This window comes from Fistularia commersonii, chromosome 7 (assembly GCF_037954325.1).
Source record: "Fistularia commersonii isolate RoL2024-O1a breed Wild chromosome 7, RoL_Fcom_v1.0, whole genome shotgun sequence".
NCBI classification, from domain to species: domain Eukaryota; kingdom Metazoa; phylum Chordata; class Actinopteri; order Syngnathiformes; family Fistulariidae; genus Fistularia; species Fistularia commersonii.
The window spans coordinates 13,605,213-13,619,445 of record NC_141290.1 but is presented as its reverse complement, the minus strand read 5'-3'; the positions used below and the strand labels follow the sequence as shown (position 1 = coordinate 13,619,445).

General features: G+C 42.7%; 1 protein-coding gene across 9 annotated transcripts in view; it reads right to left on the bottom strand.

The window, feature by feature from the left end:
- anks1ab (ankyrin repeat and sterile alpha motif domain containing 1Ab) overlaps window positions 1-14,233 on the bottom strand; it is a 43,143-nt gene that overhangs the window by 16,390 nt on the left and 12,520 nt on the right. For 8 of the 9 annotated variants that reach the window (XR_015106400.1, XM_086149920.1, XM_086149922.1 and 5 more), the window contains 2 exons: window positions 6,352-6,467; window positions 1,562-1,660 (listed from right to left, as the gene is read on the bottom strand). Coding sequence is in view for 8 of the 9 variants with exons in the window: in XM_086149920.1 (XP_086006046.1) it covers window positions 1,562-1,660; window positions 6,352-6,467 (215 nt within the window). In the remaining variant the exon portion in view is untranslated. Of the gene's footprint in view, window positions 1-1,561; window positions 1,661-6,351; window positions 6,468-7,162; window positions 8,051-14,233 lie in introns of those variants that run through there. The other variant, XM_086149928.1, reaches the window with a different exon arrangement.

Genomic DNA, 14,233 nt, shown 5'->3' with positions numbered 1-14,233 from the left:
TGCTGTCAGTCAGCAACTAAAGTTTAAAAAATGTTGAAGCACAAGTTTAAGATAACATTTGACACATGCCCTCTTAAAATGCCAGAGGGATAATCCAGCCCTTGAGAGCACAATAGCCGGAAACAAAATTCATCCTCATATAAAGCCCAACCCTCACCATTAGTACTTTCCAAGTAGCTTTCCAATTACAGTGGAGGGAAGGACAATCGTCCAAATCCTAAAATTAGATAGGCTTTTGAGACAAGCCATAAAAGTTTTCTAATGAACCCACACAGACCAACCATTATATCCTTTCCTTCTGCCTTTTTGTGTTTTTACTTTGCCTTTTTTTTTAATCTACATAAAGCGCTGGAGTAGCTACTGTAGTCTAGTTATTTTTACCTTCACAATTTTCCACACAATCATAGAAACCAAAACCAGCCATAGGAAAAATGCTGCTCTTCCAAAGCACTTTCAAGGACTGGTTGCTGCATTTTCAAAAAACTTCAACGATAACAAGCAGAGGTTCATTTTCTGTGAGACATGGCTTGTGCTCTGCCCCTCCGATCTGCATGATATCTAAAAAGCGTCTAAGCTCTTGGTGAAAAACTAGAAACATTAATGACGACAAATATTTTCCTTATCAGTTGAATCCTTAACAATGGAAAATATCCCCAAATCTTGTTTGTTTTTTTATTTTGTTTGTTTTTTTGAGGACATCCTTAAATACCTTGGTTCATAGCAACCCGAAGGACCAAATATAATGTTTTCAAATTACTATAATCTTTTTTAAAATAAGCCTAAAATTCGAACTCAAACTGAGAGTGAAAACATCAGCTTATAGTATGGTGATGCATCTATACTACCGTTTTCCACAAAAAAACATTATTAAGATTGTTGTGCCATATGGGAGGAAAATGTCATGTTGCTGCCTCTGATACAACAAAAGACCCTTTACATTATTTCTCAGGACTGCTTATATTCTGCCTCGATGGACAAACCCCAAAAGCAATTTGCCAAGGCAATCATGCTGCTGAAATTGCAAAGACCCTCCCAATATATGGTACTGAATGAGTGGTACTGAAGAATACAATTACTAATAGGTCAGTCCAAGACCAGCCCAAACATGAAGTGTAAGTTTCCAGCCAGGGCCCAACAGACATTTTTGGGGCCAGACGTCCAAAGCAACTAGGAAGCGTTCATATTCAGTAAGCTAAATCAGCCAGTACTTGCTTTATTCTTTAAAATGATGATTCACTTTAATTTACAAATTACAGTTGATGATGACTCTAGTTTGTATCAAATCAACTAATCATTCTGGCTCTAAAGTAAACTACAAGAACCAGTCTTGAAAATGTGAAAATCCATAGACTTATTAATGTTGTCAAGCCATGAATGTGTCTACAAGTTGTTTTCTTCTTCCACTCCATCAAAAAGATTTCAACTCTAGAGAACTGCCATTGAATTGAACGATACAGCACAAGCAGGGACACACTGCTGCCTTCACTGCAGCAAATCTCAAATGTGTACAATCTCTAATCTGTTCGCTACAATGCTAAGGTACAGTCTTGATGATAAGTACCTTGGGCAAGCTGCGTGCTGCGTGGAGGATTTTCTTTCTGTGTCCAGGGTCAGTGATCCCAATGTCTCTGAGATCCTGGTCCTCCATCACGTTACTTCCCTGGATGTGCAGAAAGGCAAGAGCGACATACAGATAAGTCACAGCCAGGCACAACTGTATATGTTTGTGCGTGCACACACACACACACACACACTTGCAACCACCAAACAAGAACACCCAATATGGACATGATAGAACACCAAAAACTACATAAGTAATTGTAACAGTGTCAAGGATTCAGCACACAAACACTTCTTATGAGGATTAAAACACAGCTTATAACAGTAATAGGTCAATAAAAGTATCATGACATATTCTACTACCACGGCAAATTATATTTATTGCCAAACACACACACACACAACCACACGTAGGACATGCTCATCTCTGACACAAACAGTAACAGCGGAGTGGGAGGACAATGAAGTCAAACCAATTGTGCATGCCAAGAGTGATCAGTCTGATTTGGTGCGACTCATGGAGAGCAAAGCCCTCATAACTGCAGCAGCATCTACAGGAGCTTTTTTTCTGCTGCGCTTCATTGATGGAAACTTAACAGTCCAGGAGATAAATGGGGGAAAAAAAATTAACCAGCAATTTCTTTATTTAGAAAAGACACAATGAACAAATTTGGCTTCCGGAAATCCTGACTGGCAAGCAGATTCTTGTCTGTTCCACGTAGCCGCCCGTATTCACGGCATCTGCTTCTTTGTCATCTTATTCCGGTTTATACGCGGCAATGAAGACACACAGAGAGCCTCGAAAATGTGGAGCTAAGTGTTTCCCCCCGGTGGACTGCTGCATATTGATTCTTTCTGGCCAGGCATGTTAAAATGTTCTAGTCTTTACTCAATCTGCTCTTACTGGATTGGTTTTAGAGCACAATGCAGCAGCCCTCGCAGGCCCATATCAGGGTGCCGATCACTAGAATAAAGGTCAAAATGAGGCGGCGGCTTGTGATGTAAGGAAGGACTGAAATAGATTCTCTACTTTTATTAACACAGTTTGAAGTTTGACGACGCCTCAGGAGACTGAAACTTATTATTTCATGCTGCATTTGAAACATGTGACAGGAATGTATGGTTGAGTTCGTACATAGCTTATGAGCTATGGTCGCTTGATTTAATCCATTATGACTTGCAGATGTAGCTGCGGTAGTAGTCCTTCATCTCACTAAATGCACGCGTGAATTAGAATTGCTCTATTTCTCTGCCCCGTAGTAGACTTGTTTAGGAAAATCAAATGTCGCTTTTTCGCGAGTCAACGGGAACAACAATTTCTGACAGAGGAAAAAAAAAGCTTGTGTTACAATATGTATGTTCAGCTCCACATTATAGCATTTATAAAAGAGAGAGCTGCAGAGTGTGATGCAATATTAATGCAGGATAGATGCAAAGCAAATGCATGATGGGGACCTTCTTTAGTAAGCTTTACTGAAGAATTTGCCTCAGTGCCACATTGCCTTTAACATCAGAGCAACAGAGCTTGAAAAAAAACAGGCAGTTTAATTTTTTTGGAGTGTAAATAACATGTGTGGGCAAGAGAATGAGCACTACGGGCGACCCACTTCTGAAAGCATGAAAGGCGCACAAAATGATAATCATCTTGTAAAAATTATGAGAATGGGCACACAGCTGTCTATAATTCATGATCCCTCAAAAGCTGCATCTCAGAGCAATCATCACATGCAGAGAGTCGAGCCCACTGGGCTCCTGCTCTTTTGCTCCGGAGGGCAGGCCCACGCCAACTTTTCATGCCACACTTTCCGCCTGTGCTGTGACACTAGTGGTGTGTACTTCACGCTTTGGCTTTGTCTTTATCTTTTATCTCGGAAGTCCGGCGGATGGTAATCGGCCCCGTGGTTCTGTGGTTCTGTGCTCAAGTTGGCCTCCACAGAGCGCTGCCCCCCAACTACCCATCGATTTTCTTCTCTTTGCGATCAAAAATTCTGATGTTATGCGAGGAATGAAGATTGACGACATTTGAAACTAGTCTGATGGAATCTAAAAGGGCACAATATTAAGCATTCACAATTTCAGCCTGACTACTGTGACCTTTCTCATGTTTACAACCTCTATATCTTCGTAAATATCCACGGATAATTTGCCTTGTGAGGCTAATAATTTATCTTCTTGATGCATCGAGCCTCGAGCAGACACATTAGTCGTTGTATGAAAATGAACATCAGAATGTTTAATGACCCGTAATCCTTATCACATTATGTCGCGGAAATGTTGATCAACACGGAATAGCCCGACGCAGCTGTAGGAATTAATCTATTTTATCTACTATCTAGGTAACACTGTGCAAGTCATGTACAATGTATGGCGATAAAATTCTTATATCAGAGGGTTTGCAGTGTAGAGTATGCTCCGATTATTCTTCATATTGTTATATATGACTGCTGGGAACCAATCAATAAGCAGGACTGATTTATGGGGAGTATCAGATTTACTGAATTATCAGCGTTTTCTCCATTCTATTATGTATTTTTCTATTTGGCATAAGTAATTCTGTGTGTATGCGTTTGGGGTTGATCAATTTAACAATTTCTTTTTCCTCACCGATTTTATGTAGATCTCAACCGTTCCTTAATTTTTGAAACAGATGCTGATATTTTGGGAGTAAAGACAAAAAAATACATTTGACATGTCAGAAAAACCACTGTCAGATGTGACTGTGCTAATTGTGAATAATGACCAAGTTAGTATGCCATTTATCATTTATCATGTGGATGTATGAAAGGTTTTTTTTTCCAACACCCGATGCTGATGGGCAAACCGATTAAAAAAATTAAAATTAAAACTGCCTCACTGAACTTAAACGAACCAGTTTAAAAAGATGTTTGGACATTTTAAAGAGTTTGGATTTCGCATCACTAACAAGACAATCAGAGATTTAACCATGTCTGAAAGCCAGAGCTTGAATCATGTTTGAGAGGACAGAAATCACAAATGTATATGCATATATATATGTACTGTATATTTATATATAAATTTTTTTTAAATCGCAGCCAATTTATGTCCTTGACATTTTTGTGTTGGTACACATTGACCAAAAAGTGCTGAATGGCAAATTGAAACCTATAAAATGACTATGCATTGGCCCCGTTCATTTGTCAAGCTGTAAACCTTTTCATCCACAACTCCATATTTCCTCTCTTCCAATCTCAACCTTGCAATCCCGTTGTCCCAATATAAATCATTTACTTACTAACCAAGATATTATAAAAATTAATGCTGTTGAATGTACTGCTTACACAGAAAAATATTCCTCGTACCTCGTCAGCTCCAGTTAACTACCTCTCAGTAAAACCCAGTTAAGATAAGCGCCACTGCAGCTCTACCACTACTTTGAAAATAGCCATTAAAATAAGTCAATGAAGGGTGATTTATATAGGGCACTTCTGTTATACTGCATTAGCCTGTATCCAGGTGTAGCTAATAAATAAGCAAGAGCGAGCGTCTCATCTCAGAGCACATGTTAATAAGGAATCCCTGTCGAGATCTTTAGGCTTACAAGAAAGGGAAGCAGATCACAGAGCAGCACTCCTCGCCTGAAACGCCTTCTGAATATGACCGCTCTCTTCCTTGGAGCTCACTGGTTTCACTTAACTGAGTTTTGCTGTGACAACCTCATATGACATGTGGCTCATAGTGTGGACGTAGCCCTGCAGTACGAGAAACATCCGCCTTAACACTTTGGCCAGTTATTAACACTCTACAATTGTTATTTATAGTTTTGTCACATTATTTTCTGCTTAATTTGCCAACAGGCAGTGTCACACTGGTCATATATAACATGATAGTGGTCATGATCGTAATTTTTTTTCTCTTATTTAACCCTGGGGTTCGATTTTATCGGTACACAATCATCCTTGACATATTTGTGGTGTAGAGGTAAATGTATTTTGGAAACTGTCTACCTGCCAGTGTTTTTTTTTTATGCTCTGTGTGCTTTTTTTGGCTTTTTAATTAAAATAACGCATTTCAAGCCTGGAAAAAAAAAAATCGAGGGAAATCTGTGCAATCACAATTTAAATGGCAAAAGTGTATATATAAATATATATATGTGTGTTTGTGTGTGTGTGTGTGTGTGTGTGTGTGTGTGTGTGTGTGTGTGTGTGTCCAGTTGCTGCTGGAGTCATCCATTTGGTAGTTTTTGCAAAAAACCTCTCATGAGCAAAGTGCACACCATAATGAGTAGGATTTGGCCGGCCACCATGCAAAGTGCATTTATAATAAACAGCGGAATATGAAAATTGCGGATTGTGTGTCCATTTTATGTGACTGTTACTAGACTGAGACCAAGTGCAGTGTCTGTGAATCAAAATATTCTATAAAACGGGGAAGATGGGGTGTACAGTAAATGAGATAGTATAATTGGGAACGCTGAGGAAAGTTAATGGGTTTTAGTTGTCATTTGTCTTGCCATCGGTGGCAGCACATACTCTTTGAAAGGATCTAGAGAGGGGCCATAAATCTTAACGGGGTCATGCATTGCACAGAGGTGAAGAGGAGTCATGAAAGGGGGCGGGGGGGTGGGGGCAGGAGAAAGGTTGCGAGGGTGTGTGGGAAAGAAAAGTACGGGGGGGGGGGGGCGGGCAGTGTGCAGCCAGTGGAAGACAAGTGGAGGGTGAAAGAGCAAAGCAATGGCATGAAAAGACAAATGCAGCTAAGTTGATGGAGGGAGAGGCTGAGTGATGCGAAGGAAAAAAAGACCCCTGCACTGACAAGCTGCAGGTGACTCACCATGAATCGTAGGTCATCGAATCCATTGAGCAGGAACTTGCTCTCGTACTGCGGCAGCCCCACGTGCTCCAGCCACTCTCCCACCGGCTGGTCCAGGGCTTTACCACAGGCCCCATCTGCCGAGAGAGGGAAGCGCTTCAGCAGGGAGAAGCCGTTCAGCCGGTAGCAGCGGCACTCAGAGGACGACACATGGCATTGCCACATCATCCTTGGCCAGCAGAGGCAGAGCCGAGTGCAGCAGCACCAGGCGGGGAGGGGGGGAGACAGGGTCCAGGCCGGGGGTGAGGGGCTCCCACGGTACAGGCGGGGGCCCGGCTAACTCAAACACAGGAGGAGGGAAGGAAGAACTACGGGCCCAGCTCAAGCCCTGCAGGGGACTGACTCGGCTAATATACACCCACTGGTGTTGGTGTGACTGACTGGAAATGTCAGGCGAGGGTGGAGGTAGTGCAGGGAAGGAAGCCCATCTGAAGCTCGGTGTTGGTGGTTATGTTGGACTGAGCCACTGTGGCATCATCCAACAAACAGGGTTCACTAAACATTCCTTTAGTGAGCAGATGAGCGAGTGTAAAAAAACAAAAAAAGGAAAAAACAGGTGCCAAGCTGGTCCAAGAACACAGCAATACTCAACACTAAAGGATTATTTTCAGGCTAAAATTGACATCTATTCATCACTAAGTCACAAATGTTTATGCATTTCTAGAATTTGCCGAAACGATCCCCGCCGTTCTTGTAAAATCTTAAATCGCTCCGTCAGGATGTAACACAGAAATATCCCTAATATAGATTTCTCAGGGTTTTCATCACATACTTGTAAAGCTCTGGCTGAGTCCCATGGCTTCATTGGTCAACCTCTTTGAGAGCTAGGACACGGCTCATACAATGAAGGTAGCAGCATTCTAAAGTACTGTTGAGGTACTCATGTTATTTTTTTGGATCAAGGAATAGACATTTGCTTAAATCATTTTCATCCTTACTCCAGAGCCACAAGGAGCATGGTTAGGTAGATATATTGTAAATCCTACATCAAAAAGAAACGCTGGCTTTGGATTTCCACGTTGTGCTGATTCCAAACTCCTCAAATCATAATCAAATTCAAGTATAGATTCCTTGACAAAGCTCCCGGTAAGCTGTCCTCTTGTAGGAAAATGTTTGGTGTCCTTGGTTGTGCCGGTGCCGGCCAGCATTCACACAACTTCAGCGGGCGTCTGGCTCACAGGCTGGCAGTATGACTCCGCCAGAGAACACGCTCTTCATCTCTCACAGCGCCAAAAAAAAAAAAAAATCAAATCAAAAAACATAAAAGATAAAAAAAAATCCAGGGTTTCAGATCCAACAGACGGCAGGTGAGCCTCCTGACTCTTGAAGCAAGTACCACTGCAGGACCAAAAGCGCTGGCTGAGCTAGCTCCTTCCCGAGGCAGACACTCTCCTCTCGCACCCCCAGCCCACCTGGTTCTTCCCCTTGCTGGGTTACAGTTAGCAGGCTGTCTGATCAGGGCAGAGGTTTGCTGCATCCCCTGCCTGTCTGAGACATGCGGGCGGTGCAGTCACAGCAGCTGCTCCTGGCTCACACACGCTACCCCTCACTGCTCACAGGGCATGACGTCCTGACGCCAGCTACTTCTACACAGGAGACCACAGATATGCCTCAAGCTCAGCCGCTGCTGCCACGTCCTTCCCACATCCACGACAGGCAACAGACTCAGTGATCGCCCCCCCACCCTCCCCCCCGTCTCATCCCAGCAAATCCCTCAAGCTCCTCTTTTTAACTCCCCCTTCCTTGCTCTCGTCTCTCTCTGCCTTCTTTCCCTCGCTCTGGATCTCATAGCCCCCTTTCCCCGTTCTGTGTGATCACACTGCAGGGCTGCCTGATGAAGTGGGGTGCTGCTCCATGTAATCACCTCTCTCTCTCTCTCTCTCACTCTCTCACCGTATCAATTCCCCTCCCTCGCTCACTCTCTGTCTCGCCCCCCCTCGCCAACCACACACACACACACACACACACACTTCAACGTCTGCTTCCCTGCCCCCGTTCCCCTTGTGTCTTACCCCTCTTTCTCTTACATACAAATGCGCAGTCTCTCTCCTCTCTTGTCTGCCTCCCTCACCTTACCCCGCAGCCACCCCTCTCTCCTCCTGGCGTTCTTATTAGAATTGCACAGAGGCTCTCTGATCTTGCCAGCGCAGAAAGGACACCACCATCAGAGGGTGAGGAAAGTGCTTGGAGAACCTCAGAATCCCACTGTTTTCTGCAAAGAGTGACGTAAAATCTCATGGTGGTGGTGGTGCTTGTTTCCAAGGCTATCGTGGGTTATTGAAACAAAGAGGCTTCTTAAGCTTATTATCAGATGACTTTAATTCATTTACATCTTACTTTGATGAAAGGACGAGGGGGGGCAGCATTGATTCAAGTCACCAGGAGTCCAATGCACACATACAGGAAGAGGTCACACACACACACACACATTTTTTTAAATCCTGTCTCTTTCATTTCTCACCTCACTGTCATCCAGAAAAGAGTCAAACTCCATTATGTCCAACCAGATGCTCATGTCACATCAGCTGTGTCTGGAGCACAACAGAGGTAACTTATAGAGATCAAGCCTGGTACAATATGTGACATTGTATAAAATTCAGGTGGTTGAATATATTCACCGCCTCTACCCGACTTAAAAAATAATTGCCGGTCTACACGGGAAAGCTCAACTCCAACAACAGCAGCAAAGATAATAACATAAATAATTTGCCAGGGTATAATTCCACCGCCCATCCACAGAACACTCCTGCCTCTCATCCTAAGCCTTAATGACGCGGGATGCTAACATTACCTGACAGTTAAATGACTTCAGCTGTGACAATGATATCTTTTCACTCAGTGACTGTTTCTAAGAAGAAGAAAAAAACATCCTTACTGCAAGATAAATTATTTCTTCACAATTACAGTTAAATCTTTATAGTATGATTCAAAATCTAAAATCATGCCGCTTGACTAGATACACTTTCCGTGATTTCCTCTTTGAAGTAGATGTAAGCAAGAGCCAGTGGATTTTACATTCAACCTGTGGCTGATCTCACATGCCGTCCATGTGCATTAACATCATTTGTGGAACTTTAATTGAATTATTTATTGCGGGTTGAAATATATTGTGATAATGAAATTGCCAGTTGACAGTGAAAAGAAGAAAAGGTTTAGCAACAAGCGGGAGCAAGCTAGTAAGTCACTCCATCAGCAAACGGAGAAATAATGGATGGCCCGAATTATACCTCGGTCAAAAAATAAGGCAAGAAAAAATGAATAGTGCAGTATCCTGAGCCAAACAGTTCTTTTTGATAGCTCTGACAAAAATATAGAAAGTCTGTGTGTTGTGACAAAAATGTGGCTGCTAGCATCTTCACAAGAGGAAGTGGATGAAGTGTGGAAAAAAAAGGTAGGATAAAAATAAAAATAAAAATAAATGAAAAAAAAAACACCTCAAACTCAAAGTACAATTTTGCTTTTCATGTGGTACAATTGAACTTTCTGCTGTTTTGAATTCTGACTCCACCTGGGATTTCTGCTATTTGTAGATGAAATGCAGGTTCAACAGCTGTTTTCACACATACAACATCACTCTGTCTGTGCTCCCATGCTCCCAGCTCTCCTTTTCCTCTTAACCATCCAATGATGCGTATGTGGTACCATTTGGTGCTCCAGTGGCACGCTGGCCTCAGACATGTGCCGTCTGTGTGTACGGATCATTCCATTTTACGCAATAAATTCCTGTGCCAAAGATGGGTTTGTATTCAGTAGCGCATCTGCTCCTTTTGTGAGTACCTAAACTGAGATGAGAGTGCGAGTCTGGACACAAAGTGTGCCAGTCTGAGTTTATTTGGCTTTTGACAGAGTGACCGTGATGCATATGTAACGGCCGGCTGTAAAAGCTGGCCAGCGAAATTCTAATTCAAGAGGCCGTTCTCCATTTCTCTTCTTTTGCAGCCCTCTTCTTTTTTCCCACCATCCATCTTCGACTGCCTTCCATTACTCGGTGATTCTTCAGCAAGTACTCGCTCGCATGTGTGGCTGCCTTGTTTCCACTCACCACGTAGTTATTTGTCGTAGCTCGCAGCATTCACAACATATTTTTCTGTTCTAGCTGCAGCCTGCAGGCCATTTAGCAGCCAGTCATTAACTTCTATTGCGCTCAGGCAATTAAACAATTGAAATATGCAACGGCAACAGACACTGCACTGAAAGCAATAAGATTATTCTATGAAACAGCTCTTTGAATATATAAAAGCACCCCCAAAAAGAAACCGCAAAGCAAATACCCTGCTGTTGCTCAAAAAAATACACAAACCATTAAAACCATAAATTGTTTTCCATCTCTATCTTATAGATGGCCAATTATTTTCCTTGACTCTGGCAGTTGACATTCAAGCAAGTAACAGGTCTGACCGATTTCGCCCCCATTCTAAATATTACGATTAGATGCATCCATCCATTATCCATACCGCTTATCCTGCACTCAAGGTCAACGGGCTGCTGGAGCCTATCCTGGCTGTCATTGGGCGATGTTATTGGTCATTGGTTAACCCTGGACGGGCCGCCGGTAGATCGCAGGGCCACAAATAGAGACAAACAACCATTCATTCTCTCCTTCATATACACAGGGCAATCTGCTGCATGTTTTTGGATTATAGGAAACCGGAGAACATGCCAACTCCACACAGTAGGGCCCCCTGTCAGAATCAACCAGGGACCTTCTTGCTGTGAAGCGGAGGCATTCACCACTGCACCATCAAATAGATAATTAGAAATCATCACCAATAATCAGTCGTGATTGAATCATTGGATAAACTTTAATTGTCTATCCTGAATTTGTGATGAATTTGTCACCATTGACACCATTCTGTTGCAAAATTAGAATGATTTATCTGTCCCTTATTTGTCTCGCTCCTTCCCAGCATCTCTCCCACAAGCGATGTCAAATACAAGCGTGGATGCGTCGCTGTTGTCACATGAAATCTGTAGATTAGGAAGCAGGCATGGCGTTAACATTTTTAATAAGGTCACCCTTAAATAGCATCGGAAAAGTCTGTAGGATCGCATGGAGCCGCATATCAGGAGACGGCTGACGATCACTCACCAGTTGAACCGTCCTCGGTATTTAGACCCTCAACCTTAAAACTCGGTTTATGTCAGAGCATTTCAACAGTCACACGGTGCAAAGGCAGGTGCGCCGCGCTCACAGATGTGGCACCTCTCACTGCGTCTAGTGTTATCTCGGTGCAGCTGCAGGCAGAGCGTAATTATGCAGGCTCTCGAGTTGCTTGCAGTCGCCTCACACATTCACATAGTCAGCCAGTACGGCAGGCAGGGCAAGGAGAAGCAGAGCCAACAAAGGAAGGCAAAGTGAGGGGCTATTGATTGAACCTCTTCCGTAATTGGCCGCCTATACCGCTGCTACTGTGTTTTAATGATCAGGTAAAAGGCCAGGTCAGGTCTATGTGAGTCATTCACCAGGACTAGTGCTCAATTTGTTATCAGGAGGAGAAGCTGCTGTCAGATTTGCTCTGACTGCAAAGAATAATGAAGGAATGAGGGAGTGAAGGGGAAAAATGGGGCTAGAGAATGAGCCGGAGAGATAAGAGATGGGGGGAAAAAAACGAACAGAGGAGGAGGCAATGGAACATTTGGGTGAGATAAGATGGTAATAGGAAGTAAGAAGGATCGAAGTGGACTAATTATGATTCACTACAAGATCCCACAATTCCTCCTCCCCCTTCTTTACGCTTCTCTCTTGAGCCTCACGCTAGTCAGCTCTCACACCACAAGACTATTATAAATACCAGCCACCCTTTCCAATTACTTCCATTTATTTGGTACAGAAACACCTCCCACGGTAGTAGGACCTAATTACTGACTGACAGAGTATCCAATGCTGTTCCGTGGGGGTAAGTGGGTCACTTTCTTATCCCCTGTTAAACAGGCCGAGCTGTCAAATCTTTCCAAGTGGCTTTCCATGCCATGCGAGCGCTGCTAGGTCTAGACTTCCAAGGAGCGGCCAGGAAGACCTATTTACAGAGGAAGAGGCAGAGGCTGTGGCTAGATAAACCTGTGCCTCTTTATCAGAGCAGGAGAAAAAGCACTAGCTCCTTGTCAACTCACCCGAGCAGTGGAGAAAATGAGCCGCAAAGCTGAATTAATTCAGGGAAACTGAAGGCGGACTCTTTTCCTTTTGAATGTCAGAGTGTGCCTGTACACAAAATGAGCCGATGCCTCCTGTATGCTTTCTCTCCCTCCACTCGCTCTCCTTTTAAGCTTATTTACTCAGTGCCCTCTTTGCACACAATCGAAGCACTTGTGATGGGGATACAACCCGAAACAACCTCATCCTTCCATCCACACGAGAAATGGCATTAAATTGAAGCGCCGCTCTCCAGAGAAGCAGAAACCAAAATTCAGATGTGCGGGAAACTCAAAGATGAATCATCAAGAAATTGAACAGGCGAGAGATGGATGCAGGTAAACTACACAAAGAAATATTGAGTTTTAGCTGTTTCAAAATAGGGAGATAGAAGTAGGATGAAAAATGACAATTTAGGGTTTCCATCTTTGCAATAATCCCCCCTCATATTCTTCTCCTCTTCCCTCCTCTTGTTTCCCTCCCTCTGCTGGTAATGGTTCTGACAGGTTTGTTCCCCCCTTTCATTACAGTGTGGAAAGAAGAAATATGACCTCTTTACTATGCGACTCAAACACACACAGACATACACACCAGAAAAAAACAGCAACAAAAGCATTCTCACAACCTCCTGAAATACTTGCGCTCAATCTCCGATTAAAATCAGAGCAGCAACTGCATGAGTCAGCTGAATCTGGGACACTTTCAGCTTGGCGTTCTTCAAACCTATAAATAGCGCACACCTATATGTGAGGGGGGGGAATCCAAACAAACAGCAGATTTCCTCTTACGTAATCCAGAACCACCTGAGGGGTTAATTGCGGTGAAAGCAGCTCCTTTAAGACTGCTCATACACACAGTAATTAAAATTATAACTAAAATCATAAATCAGCGCTGACAGCGTGAGCACGTTCTTTACACAAAGATTGCCTTGCAAATATCTCTCACCTTTTGCTGTGGAAATTAATTTAACTTGACCTAACATTTGATTGACACAAGTGCACTTTTAGATAAGAGGCACACCAGAAGCTGATGTCTCAAAGTAAAACACAATGAAAGGAGCTTCAGCGACAGAAATGAGAAATTTCAGTCAAGTGTTTCATAAAAACCACAGACATTAGAGAGGCCGTCTAATTAGCTGGAAGGCTTCTACTGCAGTTAGAAGTTGCTATGGTGATGATCACTGTAGAGTAAAGCTCTGTGCTCACAATACAAGACCAACTTGCATAGCACTAACTTTAAGAAGGAACAAAAAAAGCAATATTATGAAAAAATGTAATATGATGAAACACAAAAATCAATCTATCAAACATGCAATTTATTTTGAAAATAATCATTATTTCTCTGCTTTTCTAAAAACCTTCGTAAAATAGTTTCAAGTGATTTCTGCAAATTTTCATGGTACTGGATTTGCTTGTATAAAGGTTAGCTTTGGAGCTGCAGGTTATGTACTGTAATAAACCAATGTACTGTATATGATAAATTCATATACAGTATGTTAGTTTATCTTTCAGGTAGCTTGTTCCGGGACCTTTTTTTATGTAAGTGCAGTGTTATATTCAAATTACATCATGTCTTTCTGTTCATCTGCAACTATGTGAGGCTTGGCTGTCAGATTTCTTGATAGATTAACAGGAAGATGTTTGTCACTGAAAATATTAGGATTTCACAAGCTCGTGTAGCCAGATTGAACTTAACTTGTCAAATGCTAGACAT